A 20,286-nucleotide genomic window follows, 5' to 3' on the forward strand; every position below is an offset into this window, starting at 1 on the left:
CTACATGAATCAGGACTGACAAAATATATTCGGGGCACTGCTCACTATAACCCAGTAAGGTTCAACAGCAGCACAATGACAGCCTCCATAATGGCTGTTAAAATAAGTCGACATCTCTCTCTCACAGACAGAGTCACCAAATTGAACATTAGAGTCATCATGAAGGGGGGGGGGGGGGGGACTGCATTAGTTTCATCCAGGGGCAGCTCTTGGTTTGGAAAGTGAGTGTCCATGCAGTATACATTGTTCAAGTTAGGAGTGTCACAATCTCCATTGTGAATCTGAAATTGATGGAAAGGATGTTTTGATTTGGAGCATCAGATTAGTTCCCCATCCACCAAATTGGTTGAGTCCAGCAAGACAGACGCTCAGACACAGAACTGTGGCCTGATGATCCGCGGGGACTGAGCCTGTCGATGAACCCACCTTCGCCCCCTGTGACTGACATGCTGCTGGATTTACTTCTTGTTCTTTTAAGAGTTACCTCAAATTGACCACACGTACTGAGGGTGGTACATTGTTAAAAAAAAAAATATATGTGTGTTTTGTATTTTACTCGTGATATCAAGCATAACTTTAAAAAAAATAAAAAATGTAAACGGCAGGTATCATCGACAAACCACGTTCTACAAATCAAAGCAAAGTAGTCGAGCAATAAGATGTTGTCTGCCGGTTTAATATTCTCTTAAATTAAGATTGAAAATTGAATTCAATTTCATGCATTAAGACAAAACTCTGATTAGATCGAAGGGTTTAAGAATCGGGACCCCACAAGGCACCCCTCTCTCCTGTGAAACAACCTCCCACATACCTGTCAATGCATCCATTCAACCAGTAAACACCAGTGTGTTCCAGGAAAGCATTCAACACACACACACACACACACACACACTCAAACGCAGCAAATAAACTCATTCCCAGGCAGCCTGATGCTCAACAAACATGGTATATTTGTGTATGTTAGCTGAGCCATCATATTTGTGTGTATGGGCCTCAGCTTGTGGTGTCTGGCGCGCAGCACGCTGGTAAACAGCATGCAGCCGGGAAGATGCGGGGACTCTGGGCTTCATGATTCATGCAGACGGGTTGATTAAAGAGCAATTGCAGCCCCCGCAGTGCAAGAGAGGGTGGCATAATCACCATACGAAAAACCCTGTTTGGTAGCATAAATCTCAGCACGCTTCAAATTCTGAAAGTTCGGAGGAGGGCAAGAAGTTCTCAAATGTCGAAAGTTTCTAAGGAGGCCAATGATGGTGTGAGCTGATCCCTGCTGAGTGGCCAGAAGAATACTGGCCACTGATTGTCTAAATGAGCATAATTATCTCTGCGTTCAGAAGGATGGGAAAGCAGTTTAGCTTACAAAAAGACACTAATGAGCTGCTCTAATCAATAATACTACATTAATAGTGGAGTAAATTACTGTATTTAGTCTAAAAGAGGTCACAGCTATTGACAACCTCACTGAGATTCATTGTTATGGCATGGAAGTTTTGTTTTTAGTGCTTTTCCGTTAGCATGATAGAGCACCGCAGGCGTGATGTGTTTTTGTAGGTCAACCTGGAACCTGGCATCTGTGTGGGATCGACCAGAAGTCAGTGGAATTGTAACATTGAATTTTTGATCATTGCTGAGAATCAGTTCTGTGGTTTACAAAAGTTTGAGATGTTTCCTTTTGTCAGATAATCTTCATAAGTGAACAACTGAGATTTTGGAAGGGTGAGGGCAGCCGTTGGAAGCACAAAGCTAACGTTGTGCTATCCCCACGGATGCATGTCTGAAGCGTCACCACGGCCAGCTTGGTGCTGCTTCTGCTCTCAACATGTCGTCATTTATAGTCTTGTTAATAATCACTGTCTGTACGACACTTAGGCGCTTCAAAATTCTTGAGTGAAACTAAAGAACACAAAGTGAATAATATGCTGAACTCGTCTGAACCGCTGGCCTTATTGCAGGTATTTTCCTCCCTTAAAAAACTCAGACTTTGAGCCGAAGGAACTGGATGTTTTTACATTGCTAACTTACTTCCACAAACGACCAGACTCAATTATACGGCACCTAATGGAGAGGTGGCGAGTCGACCAGAACTCATCAAATTTTGTAGTAGATCTGCAGGAGTATTTTATTTAGGTACATAAATTGACAGAATGTTCAAAGAGCATTGCACTCTTCCCTGATAGCCTGTTACATGCTGGAGGTGTTGCCTTTTCTCCTTGACCGCCTGTCCCATTCAGGTCAACACAATATCTCTGCAGGGTCTCAGGTGCCTTCTTCAAATTTAGCTCAAAAGTCCACTGGGCCTCAAAGATGAACTGAAAACATTTTCCTTGTCAAAGTGACCGTTAGCTCGTGCTAGCGCTCCATGTGTGCCTGCTACCTTCTCACTGCTGCGGCTCTCCTTCCTTAGCCTGTGTGAAACATTTATATTTCTCATATTTGTGAGGGGTTGCAGTTTCTTCCTCTTGAGTGGACTTTGCCCATCAAAACAACCTGAAGATCACCTGGACATGCTGGATTTTAAGGATCCAGATCTACTTGGTTGACAATGCGCATGTTTGATGAAGCAATGGAACGAAAATACTGAATTAAATTTTGGAAATCAGAATTAACAATGGAAAGTTTACATCTGCATGTCGAGTCAGTCGTTTCTTGATGTTTGGTGAGATTATATTTGAAAGAAGAGGCTGACTGTGACAATGTCATCGCTTATCTGAAGTCCACAGGCCAGATGTGACACGTGAGCTGCATTTTGACCACAACACCTTCACTGTTTGCTCCCAACGGCCCTCCTCTTCACTCCCTCCATTATTCATCTCTTTGAGGCTGTAATCAATAGAGCGAATGCACAGAAGGAACAGAAGACAGATTGATGATCAAGTTGTATTATGGTAACGATACAGGAGAGATAAAAAAACAAAAACGAACGCTTACAACGTGACTGAGTAAAACATTTGCATGATTTCGTAGCGTAAACATGAGGGGAATGCACAGGAGAAGTGTCCCGGTGTGATTCAGCAGCAGCAAACAAGCGGAGAGACAGTGAAGAAGAAGAAGTGCAGAAGACATTTGAACACTGATAACTTTGATGCCTCATAATCTCATAGTGTGGATAGATGAGTGACAGGCACAATCCCAGAACAGCCAGAGATAGAAACAACACGTCACAGATCCACTGCAAAATCATATATTACGAACCATAATAAGTTAAATAAAGGCATGGGACGCCTTTAAATATACAACATGTACGCAAAACAACACTCGTGTCCTTTACTTGTTGCTGTTGTTGATGGCTTGCAGTTTCTGAGGTTTCAAGAGGAAAATGCTCAATGACAGGACAACAACAGTCTATGTTACATCAGCACCTCCTCACATGCAGTGAGTCTTTCCAGTTCCAGCGTCACCAATGACTCAACACTGCTTTGGCAGCCGCTTTGCCTTCTCAAACAAAAAAGAGGATTCTTTCTTGTACGTCTTTACAAGTATTCTTTAGTCAAGTACTCCAGGAAGAGAACACATTCTGTTGAGCACAGTTCTGTGTGAGTTACTGCCCGCTGAGGGTCTGTGTGATGTCATTTCCTTCGGAGGCTTGTAGCCCCACACTGGTCAGGTAGCGGAGCTCTACGGCCTCCTGCTGGAGCAGGACTTGCAGCACTGCTGTCCATAGAACTTGTGGTTACAAACGCCATGCTGGGGAACCAAGTGGCACCAGCTGAAATGGTCCACACACTGATCACCTGAGACTGAAAACACACACACACACACTCGCTTGATTTAATTCTATAGTTCATTGCATTGACCACATTTATATAGAACTGTATGCTTGTGTTCCAAGATGCTCCGTTCATTTTGGCTCAGTTTGTCAACCAAAGTGCAACCGAACTTGTAAACATTGTTTTGTTATCAGGTTTATTTTTTTCAAGGAAAGCCTGAGTGGACACAAGGAAACAATACCTTCAGCGCCCCTCAGCCATGATGTTTCCCTAAATCTTAGACTTTATACTTGAACTTCACCAGAGCCATTTCCAGATCATGCAAATTTAGTCTTTTTTTTTTCAAACGCTTCTATGTCATGTGACCAAGGGACAGTTAGTACCACACTGGAAGTACAGGACGCACTACTTGCATTGCCTCCTGTATTTGCCAGTCCTGAGGACTCAGGACTGGAAGCGTGTCAGGACACAAAAAGTCCGGTCCCTCCACTTACTTGAATTCTGGTTCGGCTTAACTGGACTTGACCAGTGTTGCTTCTGTTTTCGAAGCAGCACACTTGAGAAACCGGAACAGCTGCTTCCTCCAGCGTCGTATTGGGAACCAAACATGCATGTTGAGGATTGAGGGTGCCCACAGACTCAAGCAAAACGTTACCTTTCAGCGTTGGTCCGGTCGCTACGACCCGGTTGGGCCAATGTGCAGGAGCAGGAGGAGCTGCAGGGCAGAAGTGTGTGTTGCAGGCCCTGGAGGTGAGCGGCCTCTGGTGGGCTAGGCAGCCAGCTGCAGGTCGACCTTGCCGGAGACACTGGATGGACCGAGTCTGGACCCCTCCCCCACAGGATACAGAGCACTGTGACGGAGGCGAGAGAGGAACGGAAGAAAGGAAGAGAAATGATGAGATATAAATAGGAGGGAGATCAACTCATGAAGCACATGGAGAAAAAAGGAATCATCATAAAAGACCAGAGGAGGGAGGGGAAAGGATGCAGGAAATGTCTGTGCAGAGCTGAAGAACAGATGAAGAAAACAAACATCCCATACAGAATGTACTCGCCCTCCAGCGAGCTGTCAGGACATATCTACTCTGGTGGAAACATACAGGGATCGCAGGCTCCAGATCAAGCAGAATAAGACACGGCGCTATGAGAGCTTGCCCTAAAGACTTTTTGCATAATGGATGATATAACAAGGAGCCTACACAACCTGCCCAGATACGCTGGTAGCTCAGTCGAGCTCCTGGCTGCATCTGAGGCCTGTTCTTCACTCAGCTACTCTTCATCTGTGAGACCCCATCACCCAGACCTGCCAGTCAGAGGAGTGAGTGTGTGTGTGTGTGTGTGTGTGTGTGTGCACGCATTCTGGGCCATATCACATTACACCAGTAACAAATTAGTGAACAAGAAGTATGGAAGCAAAGCAGCCGATCACAATCATATTGCTAGCTGCTACTGATGACGCACCGATGGCGTTCAAGGAGAATGAAAGTCAACCACGTGGTTGCTCGCCATGGTTCCCTGGACCAGAGGCCAGAGGGATCGTTACACTGGGTCTTGGATTATTGCAGTGAATAATTATGTGCAAAATTTCATCAATATAATCGTTACTAACGAACACCACTGAGCGCCAGACTAAAACAAACACGCAACACGTATAAAAGAAACAGGTCTAGATAATTAATGAACCCAGCTGATCTGCCCCACAGCGCCATCCTTGCCATGTTCCACATGTAGGTTGCTGCTGGCGTGCTAGCTCAGAGTGAGTGTGTGTGCGTGTGTGTGTGTGTGCGTGTGTGTGTGTGTGGGGGTGGGGTTAAAAGCGAAAGAGGCTTGAAATTCTTTGAGTTCTGGATAAATGTCCAGGGTTATGATGCTCAGGACACTGAGGTCATGTTATTTTTGTTTATGTACCAACAAGAGAGATGCACCGACATTACATCTGTTTTGTAACAGACACATTTCCCAACTAACACAGTATGAAACTAAAAGTATGATTTCATTCCTCTTCACGTCATCGTCGTGCTCTGACTGGGATGACTTTCAGCTGGAGGGCACACGCAGTTAAAAAGCCCCCAAGTGGACTGATTTGGCTTGACTGAAGAAAGCAGAAGTACCTGCTGCCAAGGAGAGGAGTACCAGCCTAAGACCACAGCGCTGGAGCCGGTTCTGCCCGAGGTGAAGCGGGGCAGCTCTGGGCATGGACCTCGGTTGCAGGCCTGCTGGAGATCTACCAAGGGTTTGGCCACGTTCCTGCACCTCCTCATGGGGAACTCCACATACCTGGTTGGGAAAGCTTGTAACTGAATAGTACAGATACTAGAGTGTGTGAGGGAGGTGTGTGGGTGTGGAGGTGCAGGCACTCACCGTCCCTGAGAGTCTTTCTCCCCGCAGTGGAGCTCTCTCTTCTGGACGCCTGAACCGCAGGACCTGGAGCACTGAAACAGAGCACAGACAGGGGGGGAACTGTAGAAGTTGATGTGATGTGGACGGTATCCACTCCACAAGGTCACTGCCAGTAATAATACAGCCTAAGTACTCGATGCCTGGAGAGACGATGTGTGTGTGTGTCCGTGCCCCTGGCTTTGCTTCTGAGTCCAAAACTCTTCGATGCGTTGTTAGTTTTGTGCTGTGGATTCCAAGCAAACCTCCCCCCCCGTGACCTTTTTTATGGGCCACATATTTTTGCCACCATCAGCAGGGTGTACACCACCCAGGCAGAAAAAAACCAACAGAAAATGTTTCTGCATATTCATAAAAACACAGCTGAAAGCTTAATAACCCACACTGAGTAAACACAGGGAGTGTTATTGTGTTATTCAGAGAGCGCTGTGCTAGCGGCTCCGTGAGGCTGTCGAGGAGCTCACAGATGCTGCATCCAGTCCTGATGGCCAATAAGTGTTGAGTCATTTCACTCAAACCAACAAGTGTGAGGGCGTCTGGCAGTCACACAGCGACCCATGCAGCAGATGTTGAGACCCGTACTCACCTCCGACCTGCTGGTGGCGCTACACAGAACTGCAGCGATCACCGAGGTCATTAGGATTCATTCTCTCAGCACCATTAACATCAGCACCGCAGCTCACAACGATCCATCAAACTGCTGCTGAAATATTTCACAGCAACTCAACATTTGATGCCAGAAGAAAATGAGCCTTTGGGAGCCCCCGGACCTGCGGTGGTCGTTCAGCATGGACCGGAGTACTGGACTGAGCCACATCCGCCTCCCCACTGCCATGTTGACAACAGCATGCAGCAACTCTGTGGTTTAAAGAACCTCATGTTCACCACCATGAGTCAGCAGGTCTTAGAATGGACTGATTCGTCATGTAGTTCATTAAATGATCGATATTGAAAAATATCACAGTTTCTCTGAGTTTCGACATCTTCGCACTGCTTGTGTGGTAAGCTTTCTGTCATTCCACTAAATAATGAATTGAACAACTGCGTGAGGACAAGCTGCATTAAAACGTTTTCATTTTCAGCAGAATTGACCTTTCTATTATCATGAAAGTTAACTTCCAGTCACTGTCATTCCAGTTTTTATCTTAATCCTAATTTTCAGTTAATTCCCTCAAAGTGCCTCTTGACTTTTACATCATTTGCCATTTTAACTTCCGCAACCTCAGAGAAGTGAGAAGACTTGTTTTTTTTATTTAATTGCTTAAGTTTTGCTGTCGCAATGCATTCTGGTCAACTGAGTCTTCTGTTGCTGTCCTTCAATGTGTGCTATTTTTGATTGCGTGGGAGCAACACCAAGTGTTGTGTTTTATAAAGCAGTGCTGGTTAGGATACAGCTATATCTCACACACACACACACACACGATTGACTGACACCGTTCAGCTGCCGTCACCAGTCCTCCTACCTCTCCCCAGGGAGTAGCGATCCACTGGAGCCTCTCGTTCTTGGGGCAGCGCCGCAGCACACAGCTCTCCTGAGCTTTGGGTCTGTAGTGCTGTCTGCACATGCTGTCGGGCACCACCACCGCTTTGGCCCCAGGGTCGGTGCTGCGGCAAAACACACTTCGCTTCCTCAGGCCGCGGCCACAGGTCTTGGAGCACTGTAAGTCAACAAGGAGTGCGTTAAAGAAGACATGAGAGCCAGATGACTGCGTCCTCAGGAGACTGAAGCATTCACAGGTAAACATGCCTGCAAACTCCAACTTCCAACAACCTCACGTTACTGATGATTGTTTTAACCTTCAGCTCTCCGGGTGTTTAGCGGCAGGCCATATTTACAGAGGTTAAATCCTTGGCACAGACTCAGTAAAGGCATTAGCAATTCACCTCATGGTGGACAAGCAAACAGAAGGTCACCGGTTTGATGACAGCCCATTATGGCCTAACATTAAATACAATAAAGCAATCCCTCAGGGATGAATGTGACCCCAACCCATCAAAGTACCCAGCACCGGTGCTGCTGTAAACTCCACGTGAACTGCAGAGATGGACAACAGAGTCAAACTGCTCCGCTGGGATGGTCGACCGCAGCCGTCAGGCAGTTTATGGGACCACATCATATTCTATTAGTCAAAAGACACATACACATCTGCGCTTATCCATTAACATACACAAGCGCCGCACACACACCCCAACCTGCTTCATCCCAGCTGTCCTTTTGAAACTGAAAGGTCCAATTGATCTTTTCAGGGAGAGCGGCCTCGTTTCTGCCTGACCGCAGACTGAACCCAGACCAGTGTCACCAAACAGTCCGAGCGTACGACGCCGCTGTCTAAAAGAGTGATGGCTAAATGACAGCTGAGTGTCCAGAGTGTGTCGGTGTGTTCAGGTCACACCAGCTAATCGTCCCGCAAAGTCTGACACATCATCAGATCTGCTGCCAAACCATCACTACCGCAACCAAGAAAACCAGCAAATAAAATCCTGCTGACTGTGAGAGGCTCACATCCAATTCTAATAATAATAAAAAATAATGCGAATGATAAATTAAATCAACTGCTACCTCCAGGCTTTCATTACACAAAGTCAGGCATTCCACCATATGAAGGGACACTCAGATTTTTCAGGATAAAACCTGGAGATTTTAGACACGATGCTCACAAATGTCTCCACACGAGCTGTGATGATTTATTATTTCTGAGTTGTCATCACATCCAACAGATGGCAGCAGAGTGTTTGTTTTAGCATGAATGAGCCATCTGACAGCTCGCAGAGGAAAGTGTGTGTGTTGATGTATTCCTCATGATGTGGGGACATAAATATGTTTTATCGGCGCCACATCTCAGGGACTTTCCTGCTTTTTTGGACCAAATAATCATGTGATGTAACTGATTACTGCTGGGGTTTGTGTCAGGGTTTGGGTTAGAGAAGTAGCAGTTAGAGTTAAGTCCCCAGGAAATAAATACACATGTATGTCATGTCGTGTGTGTGTGTGTGTGTGTGTGTGTCTGTCTGTCTTAACCCACTTTCAGAGACACAAACCAGACCTAACACTAATTGACTGGGGACAACATGTGCAACTGTGTCCTCAAATGGTGAAATGCTGATTTAGTGGCCGGTGTTGGATTAGAGTAAGTCTCCAGGAACTGCATGTTCTGGTCCATGTCCGTACCCCAACAGTGTCACATCATCTGTCTGCCTCACTGTGACTCACTCAATTTAAGGCTGAATTAACTATAAGAGGGCAAATATTCCCATGGCAGTAAAACCAATTTAAAACAAAATGAAGACACATGGCACATGGTTGCCCACCCCTGCTGCAGGCTAATGAACTGTAGGCTAGTAAACTGTAGGCTAATGAACTGTAAGCTAATGAACAGTAGGCTAGTATACTGTAGGCTAATGAGCTGTAGGCTAGTAAACTGTAAGCTAATGAACTGTAGGCTAGTAAACTGTAGGCTAGTGAACTATAGGCTAGGGACCTGTAGGCTAGTAAACTGTAGGCTAGTGAACTGTAGGCTAGTGTAAGCTAGTAAGCTGTCTGCTTGTAAACTCTATGCTAGTGAACTGTATGCTAGTGAACCGTAGGCTCTTGAACTGTAGGCTAGTGAACTGTAGGCTAGTGTAGGCTTGTGAACAGTAGGCTAGTGAACCGTAGGCTAGTTAACTGTATGCTAGTGAACAGTAGGCTAGTGTAGGCTAGTAAACTGTAGGCTAGTGAACTGTATGCTAGTTAACCGTATGCTAGTGAACAGTAGGCTAGTGTAGGCTAGTAAACTGTATGCTTGTAAACTCTATGCTAGTGAACTGTATGCTAGTGAACCGTAGGCTCTTGACCTGTAGGCTAGTGAAGCAGAGACTAGTGACCTGTAAGCTAGTGACCTGTAGGCTAGTGAACTGTAGGCTAGTGTAGGCTTGTGAACGGTAGGCTAGTGAACCGTAGGCTAGTTAACTGTAGGCTGTGTCACAGAGGTTGTCTTGGACATAAACATACTTCATTGCTGTTGCACACCTGTCACAGTGACCTTGACCTCCGACCACTGAAATCTTTTTATCTTTAATTTTATTTCAGGAAATATCCTGAAGACGTTCCGAACATTTTGCATTCATGTGAGTTGACCTTGACCTTTGACATCAGAATCTTTTCAGTTCATCTTTGAATCCCTGTGGATATTTAAGCCAAATTTGAAGAAGTTCCCTTCAGGTGTTCTGGGATTGGGATGGCTTCTTTAAACTTTTTTTTCTAATTTAACGATGTTTAAAAAATATTAAGAACTTGACTTCAGTTTACAACTGACATACAGTAGATGTGCACGCTACGAAAGCATTAGCACAGTTTTAAGTGCAGTTGGAGATGAATTCCTCCCCGAGGCTCTGGACTGTTTAGAGAAGGTGCAGGTATTAAAATCAACTAGCTAACGGCCAGATCGACAGTGTCGTCCTCCCTGTAACACAGCTGTGCAGACTTGCTGGTGTCAGGCAGGTGTTGAGGAGCTGGAAGATTCCACAGGTCAGCTGCTTGTTTCAAGGTGCGTCACTTAGTCAGCGCAGAGGAGGATCTGGCTCATAATTCAAAGCTGTAACATAAAGGAGCAGCTGCATAACCCTACATGTGCCTCGCCTCATCACTGTTAGCATTCTGAGATCTGTTCAGCTGTGAAGGGTAGCAGGAGCTCGCCTGGTGGGACCCTGGAGGAGTCTCATGAGGGTCACGGTGCTTTTTACACGGAAATACAGGATTAAAGAATCATGCCGCCACTCTGATTGGCGCTGGAGTTTGTTATTTATGCGACAACGCATGAGTGGATACCCCATGTTGGAGTCACTCACGACAGTCACGTGAGGCGTGAGAGGGAATTGCTCTACTCTCACCCTCGGCAGCCCTTCCTGCTTGTTGCACACTCGTCTGCTCTTTATTGGTCGTCTATGTTTGCGTGAATTGAGTTTCTCTTCTATTCCACTTCATTCTCGTGATGTCATCCATCAACAGGGGAGTGTAAACTCAGTGACTGAAGTGACTTGGACTTTGTCAGGCTCTGTTCTGGTTCAGACATCAGAAACAGAGCACCCATTGGGTTCGGCCTGTGACCTCACCTGCTCTCTCAGTTACAAATACAGATCTGCAGCCAAGGACTGACGTCATCAGAAAGAAACATCAGCTGGAACTCCATTATCAGAAAAGCATCAATGATTTCACGTTTGTAGTTATTAGTCAGTAAATGTACCCTTCAGGTAGGTCCACCACATAGCGCTAACAGCCATCAACCACGTAGCTTTTTGAGGAGGAGCATTAGCTCATGTGTTGTGTCGAGTCAGCAGCAGTGACTCGCGTCGGAGAACCCACCTGTGACCAGGAACCCGTGCTCCACTCAGGTGGACAGGCCTGGATGTGGCAGGGCTGGACCTGGGCTGGAGAGATGACTGGGCAGAGGGAGTGGGCCACCACCTCTTCCCTCTGGTAGGTCACCTTCCTCATGCAGCGCAGCGTTCTGGTCTGCTGACCTCCCCCACATGAGCGACTGCAAGCCCCCCAGTCTCCTGTCACCCAGCTGAGAGTGGGAGGGAGAGGGGGAGAGAGGGAGGAGGGGGGTGGGTGAGTTGACAGATGGTTACAAATGATGTTGAAATAGAAATACTGCATCAGAGTTGTATGCTTGAGCAATGTGTGCCTGTCACAGTGACCTTTGACCCTTTGGTCCCTGTTGGTGTCTGAGAAAAAACGGACAAAATTTGCATCCCTTGTCTGAGAGAAGAATCTCCACTTGCTCCGATTCTGTAATCGAACACTTGTAGTTCGGGTTCTGTGAGTCGTGGGTGAATTCTGTCTGTGACTGAGTCGACTGACCACACGGATCCTATATTTTGCTGGTGCCAGGGAGTCTAAAGATGAGCTCATGAGTAACCGTTCCCTCCTCCGGTGATTCATGGGAGAGAAACATTTCTCCTGCCCGTCCTTGCTGAATACGATCAGTTAAAAGTTCACCGCTGAGTAATAAATGGTTAAATCCTGGTGTAATAGCAGGGATGCATCAAAAGCCAGATGGGCTGCTTTCACATACAATTGATCTTTGTCACAGCTCAAACTGGTAGTTTAGGACAAAGAAAACACACAGGCTGTAATATACACCCCCCCGGCTCCAAGTCCTATCCATCTCTATCCGTACTATTCGTATCTGAAACTAAACACAAAAACCATACTGTATATACAGCCCAGCACAGCGGCTCTCCTGGGTCTCCGGGGCCGCTCGTAATATCAAACATACAATAAGGCTACAGACAGATGTGGACAGCAATCCCTCGCGCTCCTCGCTTTTATCCTCTCTTTGTAGTCTTCGCTTCATTACTCTTTCACATCTCACCTGTCCTATCTTATTTCTAATTTCCTCTCCTTTTATCAGATCTTCTGTGCCTCTCCTCTCCTCTCACACGGTTGAAATCCGGCTTCTCCGCTGATGAAAGCCTACTGCTGCTTCTAAAATAGCTTCTGTCTTGGCATCAGAGCAGAAAGGAGAGATTACAGCAAATGAGTGGTCTGACAACCGCAGGCTTAGAAGAGGGAGATGGGCAGATGGCTCGGTCCAGTTCTGAGACGACGTGCTACCACACAGACCATTCCTCCATGCCGCCGACCTGCCTCAGGGAAAGAAAAATGCTTTCATTCTCTTTCAAACCCCACAGAGAAATGAAGCAACAGGACTAAACTGCAATTTAGAACAGGGAAAGATGTGAACCTTTGGGAACTGAAAGCACTGGTTGGGATATTTGGTATGGGGACTTTTTTCCGATGTTTTTCTGGGTCTATAAATAACAATATATCATTGGGAGAAAGTGGCTCAAGTGCCACTCTGCTTCCCTGCAAACCACAGCTGACCTCACTGGAATTTACATCTCTGAAACTTTTCAATGGGTGAATGATTTTGGGGTAAAATAGAGCAATACTGCAGGCATTTTTTGATGTTTATTCTTAATAATGAATTCGATCGGAAGCCAAGAGGTTTCTTTAATTGTTCACCTTTTCTGGAAAGTTATAGACCAGCGTGACCACCACACCAGGACAGTTTACCGGGGGGGGGGGGGGTCATCGTCCTGGGGAAAATCAGGCCTCCATGGACTCATTAACAAGAGGGTGGACTTCTTCAGATTTCACACAAATGTCCACCTAGACCCCAGGAGGACCTGAAAAGGTGTAGGGGGTCAAAGGTCAGCTTTCTGTCTTCTTACGCTCCTCTGGTGGATGGAACAGGATTTTCAGGAACTTCAATTACTCAAGAACATGTCCATTTAGCGGAATGCTCCACTGTGGTGCTCAGCTCTCATGGCCACAGCTCGTCTGTCTCCTCAACAGCTCTTCATTTGCTCTAAGAGGGAGTTTGCTGATGAGTAGTTTTTTTGTGTGTTCTTGCCCTGTTGGGCCTCAACATTCATCTCGATGTTTCTGCACTTCCTCTCTGGCACAGACCCAAGATTTCTCACTTTGATTCGGCTATGTATGCTGCTGCAGCCCCAACAGGAGGGGAGCACCACTACAGATGCCCTCTGCCTGGAGAAAGAAAAACTTGACTTCAAACAGCAAATAATGGGCTGACAGAGGAGGTCAGAGGTCAGAGGGAGGTGGGCTGCACAGACACACTAAAAATACATGCCTGCATGTCACCTTAAGGACACAATCTGCTTTCTTAAAATCCCCTTTTAATATCTAGAAATTTCTGCAACACAAAACTCTCCACCATTTTCCCTAACAGGCTAACAGCAACACAGGGAGTGAAGGTATGGGGGGGGGGGGTTCTGCATGGCGAGACTGGCTGGGCCCCCGTGGGAATCCTGCCGTCTCTGCACAATAAAACATAGTTAGGCCTGTCAGCACCCAAGATACACGCAGGACAGATAAGCAACCACTTTTACATTCCCCCTCCTGTCTCACACACACACACACACACACACACACACACACACACACACACACACACTGTTGTCAGTTCCTCTCCTCTGCTGGGCTCCTGAATGCGTGGCCATACATCCTGGAGGTTTCAATGCAGTCATGAACGCTGTCATGCTTCTCGCTCAACTCAACTTTCTGCATGTAAATTGGTGGGCACACACCACCAGCTGGTGCCGGCTACAGTATCAGAAGATCCATGGGTGTCAAACACGGTTGTACTTTCCTGAATGGACAACCTGCACTGATGTTATTTATCTGGACAATAGCATTTTCTCCACCCAGACAAAAGGGCAGGTCAGGACTCCCGACAAGGCTGTTAAATACCTTTCAGTGAGATAAGAGACGTGGCATGCCCAAGATCAGGGACAGGAAATGCCCTCTCGGGTGGTGGGAAACTTAGCGAGACACAGAGGCTGTATGTTGAAGGTGTAACTGATCCTGTCTGGGTTCTTCAAACCCTGACAGAAGAGAAGGTCTGGGCTTGTTGCAGTATGGCTGCTGGTGAGTGAAATGACAACTTCCTCAACATCAGATGAGGGGACTTATATTTCTATTTTTATCTCCAAGTTTGAATCTGTTATTTCAAGGTAATACATTTGGAAACTTTATTTTGCTAACTTGCAGTCTGCCTTGGTGTGTGAGTGTGTGTACTCTCTCTGAACCCAGGACATGGTTCCCTGCCTGTTCTTGAGAGCAGCGCTGTAAATCAAGCTTGCTCCAGTTCCCATTTATTCAGCACTGTTCCAACTTGTGCTCCACTGCACTTTTGCCTCCTTTGCTTGCTGCGCTGCTCCCTGAGTGCACACACTCCTTAGTAAATGTATGCCATTAAGCACAGAGTCTAGACAACTGATAAAACACGGGCCTGATATCGCGTCTGTGCAACCTCGGAAGGTTTGTCTGCGGCAGCTGAGAATCTACGAACCAAATGCTGATTCCAAAGCACTGCATAAACTAAAAAAGGTCCATTCTAAGCTTGGAAATGTCATCTTGTGTCATTTCATGACCAAAAAAGTCACCTAATTCTGTAGAAGTTTGGAGGCCACATTCCCCAACAGAACCCCAGCCAGCTGAGGAGCAGCTCACCAGCTCAAAGCATCGAGCCGTGTGAAGCTGCACTCTGGCAGCCCTGACGGTCACCTGATGATGCTGCAGGAGCAAATGAGCCATCATCAGAGTTCCTGTTGCTCAACAATCTGTTGATCATCAGTGAAGGTTCTCGCTCCTCCAGGTCACGCTGCTTCTTGTGTGCTGTTTCCTTGAAGACGTTTAGAATTTACAATGATCAGAATTTTTTTTTTGGGGGGGGGGGGTTAATCAGAACCCCAGAATTTCAAATCATTACAGCTCAACTAATGAGGGAGCCTGGTTCCGACCTGGCAGTTGGAGGTTCGACTGACCTCAGCAGTGAATGACGAGGTTACCTAGGTTCTTTATACTGGTCTGTTTGTGTACGCAAGTATATAAACTCAGGAATCTAAAAACTCACTCATGTTCACGTTAAGCAGGACAAAGATCAGTGACATGAAGACAATGAGACCCCCCCCCCCCTCCGGTTCTGCTGTGATTAAAGTCCACTCTATGTACAGCCCACTTAAAGCCTCATGACGCAACAAGTCAGCATGAATGCAAGAAGCTATGAGACAGGGAGGAGCTTCCTGTACTTCTCTGAAGGAAAGAGGAGAAAAGATTAGACAGGAGAGGAGAGGAACACCAGCTGAGCAGAGTGGTGGCTGGCCACAGCAGAAGGACCACAGGCCAACTCCAGACTGCTCAACCACGCTGAGTGTGTGTGTGTGTGTAAGTCTGTAATAAAAAACAGCGCCTCTCGTTCCAGAAAATTTGGCAACATAAAGACATGTGCCGCATATCCCACAGCCAAGTGAACCAGATGGCATTCACTGACCCACACAAAGACAGCAGCACTTACTATGCAGGGCAGGGCTGAGTGTTGCAGAGATGAGAGCCCAGCGTCGGCCTGGTGTGGGGGTTGCACATGGTGGAGTTGACCTGAACCTTCTGGTCCTGCAGACAGATCGCCTTGGTGGAGATACGGCCTGAAGACGGGAACGAGAGAAGACTGAATAGTTGCCTCCTCGTCACAGGCTGTGATTTCCTTTTCTTTATTCTGTCTCTCAGCAGGGTTACGCAGAAACTGACTGTGGTGGGACTTAGTGGAGCGGTGCAGCCCGGCCAAGGAGGATCCCTCAACATAGGCGCACCCTGACGCTCGCTCCCAGCAGCACACCTGAACCCCTCTACTGCAGCAGCACACCTGAACCCCTCTACTGCAGCAGCACTGTGCAGTGACAGAAGTTCTAACACCTGAGCTGACACAAGGTGCTCGTTACTGCTTGAATTGTTTCTGCCTGATGATTTCTGCAGCTGAACGTGACACGCTGGGAGGCCCTGGATGTCTGAAAGCGTTGATTGTATCTTCCTCCATTAATCAGGTCACAATGTTTGACTACGACGACATGGCGCAGGAGCACCCGCTCCAGCCATGCAGATGTGTAGAGTGTCAGAGTTACCCAGAACCCACCTCTCATGAGTTAACAAAAACATTTTCTGATGTTACCATTCATTTCTCAGGTCATATAAGTTGGAGAACGCTGGAAAAAAACAGGCATGTTTCAACAATGTTGGAAATCTTTCCTGACGTATTTGATGGTTTCAGTTGTGGATTTTTATTTCTTAGAAAATATTACATGGACCTTTAGAAAAACATTCAGATACATTTCTAATTATTGTGGAACTTTATCCAGACATCTGATGGTGTCAGTCACAGATTTACATATAATAGTAGAGTGGGATATTAGCCCTGGCGGAGGTCGACTCGCTCCAAGTGCTCCGGGTTTATTATTGTAACTGTCACGGATTATTACTTTAAATTCGATCCCTCCTTCAGACTGTATCTGCAGCCAGGGAGAGATGGATGGAGGTCTCCGTGTTAGCTCAGTATGTCCGCCTGATCCCTGGTTTTGTGCCCTCCTGAGACTAGGAGAGGAGTAACGCCACCACCATCAGACACACACAGACCCATTGTCATGGGTGTGAGTGGTGTGGGCGGAGGGTTGCAGTTGGAACCGTCCAGCTGACAAAGGTGCTTTTCATTAGCTTCAACACACTTCCTGGCCCACACTGTCGCAGAGGAAAATTGTACACAATATGAAAACAAACACTGCATTTGGCTCCGGACACACGGACACGTGCTCGTGCTGTACACATTTACTTCTAATCAGCCCGGCACAAATGCACACACATGTTCCAACCTCTCAGTTACTGAGGCAAGTCCTGATGACTTGGTGAGCATATTCTCCTTCGCTGTCTGGATGGGAATTCACAGTGTTGTGGGGAGGAAGACCAGTGCTGAGGAGGAGGTGGAAATGTTTCATCAGTCACGGGTCTGCAGGAGACACCAGTATAAATCAGCTCTGACCAGCATCGCCTCCCGCTTCCACTGGTAACTTCTGCAACTTTCCGTCATCTTGGCTGTAAATTCCGCCCGCCGTCGTTAAAGCAGCGCCGTCATACTTTGAGCCAGCGTTGACTGAACGCAGCAAAGAGACCGGAGTCAAACAGCTGCTTTCAACAATGCTGTTTACTTTTGTTTGGTGCACCACAAATAACAGAAGATAAATGGGACAGTGGTCACATGACATGAAGGCGCTAATCATGTGTGAAAGTCTTTTTCCTGTTGAAGTGCACTTCTCTCACCCTGACCCTGACTACAACTAGTCATCCTCCGAGATGCTTGACCCCAGCGTGACCTTAGCAGCATTAACTGAAGCCTTAACTACAGAGGGCACACACAGCGTCAGTCTGGTTCATCCATGTAACACAGATGGAGGCCCACGTACCTCCAGCGCAGGGAGCAGAGCAATCGGAGCGCACCACGCCCCAGCTGTAGTCCGGTTTCCTCTCGGTGCGGGGCAGTGTGTACTCCCACACCACACCCGGGTTCTTCCCCTGCAGGAGGATCTGTCAGGCAACAGTGCAGTAAGTCAGAGATGTGTCACACTGAATCTACATGCACACTTAAAATCACCCTGTTTTACATTAAACTGGGCGTGTGTGTAACTGTTCTCACTCACACTGGGAGTTGTCCAAACTTTCCAACTGGCAACTAATAATTACAGTGTTTCATTTATGCCAGTAATTATTACAATGTCAAAAAGTGAAGGAAAATCTGAAAACAAACAGAGGAAAAAACGCAAAGTTTGACGAGCTGGAAAAGGGAATGACAGAAAGAGTTGTAAGATCATTTTTAATTTTCTAAAGTCGTTAGAAAGATAATGAGAGTGTCTTTGAGTGTCTTGAAAAGCCTAACAGAGGTTCTATGTGTGGGAACACGAGTGGACACGTGGCAGCAGGTCACCAGCACCAGAAGGCTCCAGAAACAGGAGGGAATACTGTTTCCTCTCCAACTTCACACCGGCTGACCACATTATAGAATCACTTTATTTTTCCAATATCTTTCAAAAGTTTGCCCTCCTGCCACTTCCTCTGACCTGACTGCTGATTTGAAGTTACCTTTTCTTCTTGTAAGCGAGATTTATTTGGACGCTGAAGTCAAGCGGAGACTGACGGATGAATGAAAGCAGACATAGCGGTTACAGGAGACGCGTCAGGCTACCATTAAAGCTTCCCTGTGAGAATTCACTGCTGCAGAGAAGAAATTCGTCTGAGGTGCATTTACATACTCAGGTAATCGTGTGTCATTTAAACCATTTAAAAATACAGTGCAGGATTGTGTTCAGTGTGTCTCCTTTACAGCCAAACTCAGTTTACTTAAGGTTTGAAGGGTATTAATCCTCCATCCGTTTGGCAGCTGCAACTGTATTAAGTCCAGCTGTCAAATGTCTGACAAACATATCAGTCTATCAATATCTGCAATAATTAACTTTGACAAGTGCATTTTCTTTGGAGTTTGTCCCAAAGTACATGAGAATCCACCATCAACCATCCAGCTTAGACAGCCAAGCAGCTCCTGGGTCTGATGCTCCTTCAGCAGTCCTGGGAGCTTCCACACCTCAAACATCTCATCTGCTGCTGCCGGGTGACGGCTCCGAGTCTTCAGGAAGCCCCATGCAGAAGTCTCTCTCTCTGCTCGGCTTTCCAGAGCCTTCTAGCTAGTTTCAATTCGTGGTTTAGCTGTTTGGAGCGCAGATTCATGACTCGTTGTTTCAGTTCATGCAAGTTCAAGCTACAAGGCCAAGCGGGTTCAATGTTGCACCTTCACCCACTCAGACAGCAGCGCTGCTCCAAATGTGGGGAAGTTGAGCCTGGAATGGTGAGACTGCGGTCCTGGCTTACACGACCCTGCATCACGACGCTTTCACACCCACGTTACCAAACCAGCTCAAATCGCCCACTGCCAACTGCAGCCACTCACCCACCAAGGCTCCATCCAAGCCCAGTCACACGGTTTCACCAAGCAACCCCCACTGATGTGAACCAGCAAATCATGTAAACAGATGACCCTCCCATCTCTGGAGCCTCCGAGCTTTCTAAATAACGGAGCTCCCTTTCCTTCTTTCACCATCCACAATTTTAATACACCCGAGCAACCACAGCAGTGTCAGCCACCAGAGACATTAACAATGATTTCAGACATATCCAAACATCTCTTCTCTCCATTAGTTCAGTCTGGGACGTCTGCAGCACCAGAATTAACAAGGACAAAGATAAATATCCCACCACACCAAACTCCCACAATCTAGCAACGATGACTTCATGCTTTTTCCTCTGAGCAGAGGTGGCCAGTCTCAAAAACTCATCTCTCTTTATCTAAGTAGTATTTTTTGTAATATTTGGGCTTTACAGGATTATTTAGCTTGCTTACTTTTATCCAATTATGTCTGAAATGGAGGAGCTGTGTTTTGGATGTCAAAACATTTCCTTCTGACTGGTGCATTAGAGATGATTTTTCCTGAACTCACAAAAGTTGATTTCATTAAAAGTAAGATAAATGTGTAAACAGGCTACACTGACCCTGCCACACTCCTGTGCTATGCGTGTATGTGACTTCAGCCGGAGGTTAAAGCTTTCAGTCATTTTATTTATGCGATCATCCAATGTGCAGAGACACAGCGAGACTTTTGCTCCTTTGACACATTTGTTTTACATGCTGCAGGAAAAAAAGGGTATTTATTGTGCTAGTCACACACAAACTTGACTTTTCAAATGTGTTAGAGTTTAAAATGCATGTGAACACTGAAATAGTATTAAGTGGACGAACATACT

The 20,286-nt window shown here is 46.5% G+C and overlaps 1 protein-coding gene across 1 annotated transcript in view; it reads right to left on the bottom strand.

Moving 5' to 3' along the window:
• Positions 1 to 2,863: 2,863 nt before the first annotated feature.
• adamts18 (ADAM metallopeptidase with thrombospondin type 1 motif, 18) overlaps positions 2,864 to 20,286 on the bottom strand; it is a 69,652-nt gene continuing 52,229 nt past the window's right edge. Inside the window, exons 17-24 of the mRNA XM_086196347.1 lie at positions 17,901 to 18,021; positions 15,971 to 16,097; positions 11,446 to 11,650; positions 7,568 to 7,762; positions 6,069 to 6,139; positions 5,819 to 5,984; positions 4,363 to 4,558; positions 2,864 to 3,737 (exon numbers count right to left, since the gene is read on the bottom strand). Coding sequence (XP_086052473.1) covers positions 3,616 to 3,737; positions 4,363 to 4,558; positions 5,819 to 5,984; positions 6,069 to 6,139; positions 7,568 to 7,762; positions 11,446 to 11,650; positions 15,971 to 16,097; positions 17,901 to 18,021 — 1,203 coding nt within the window. The 3' untranslated portion in view covers positions 2,864 to 3,615. The remainder of the gene's footprint in view (positions 3,738 to 4,362; positions 4,559 to 5,818; positions 5,985 to 6,068; positions 6,140 to 7,567; positions 7,763 to 11,445; positions 11,651 to 15,970; positions 16,098 to 17,900; positions 18,022 to 20,286) is intronic.

The sequence above is a fragment of the Aulostomus chinensis genome, chromosome 2, assembly GCF_037954235.1.
Source record: "Aulostomus chinensis isolate RoL2024-O1b breed Wild chromosome 2, RoL_Achi_v1.0, whole genome shotgun sequence".
Classification (NCBI taxonomy): domain Eukaryota; kingdom Metazoa; phylum Chordata; class Actinopteri; order Syngnathiformes; family Aulostomidae; genus Aulostomus; species Aulostomus chinensis.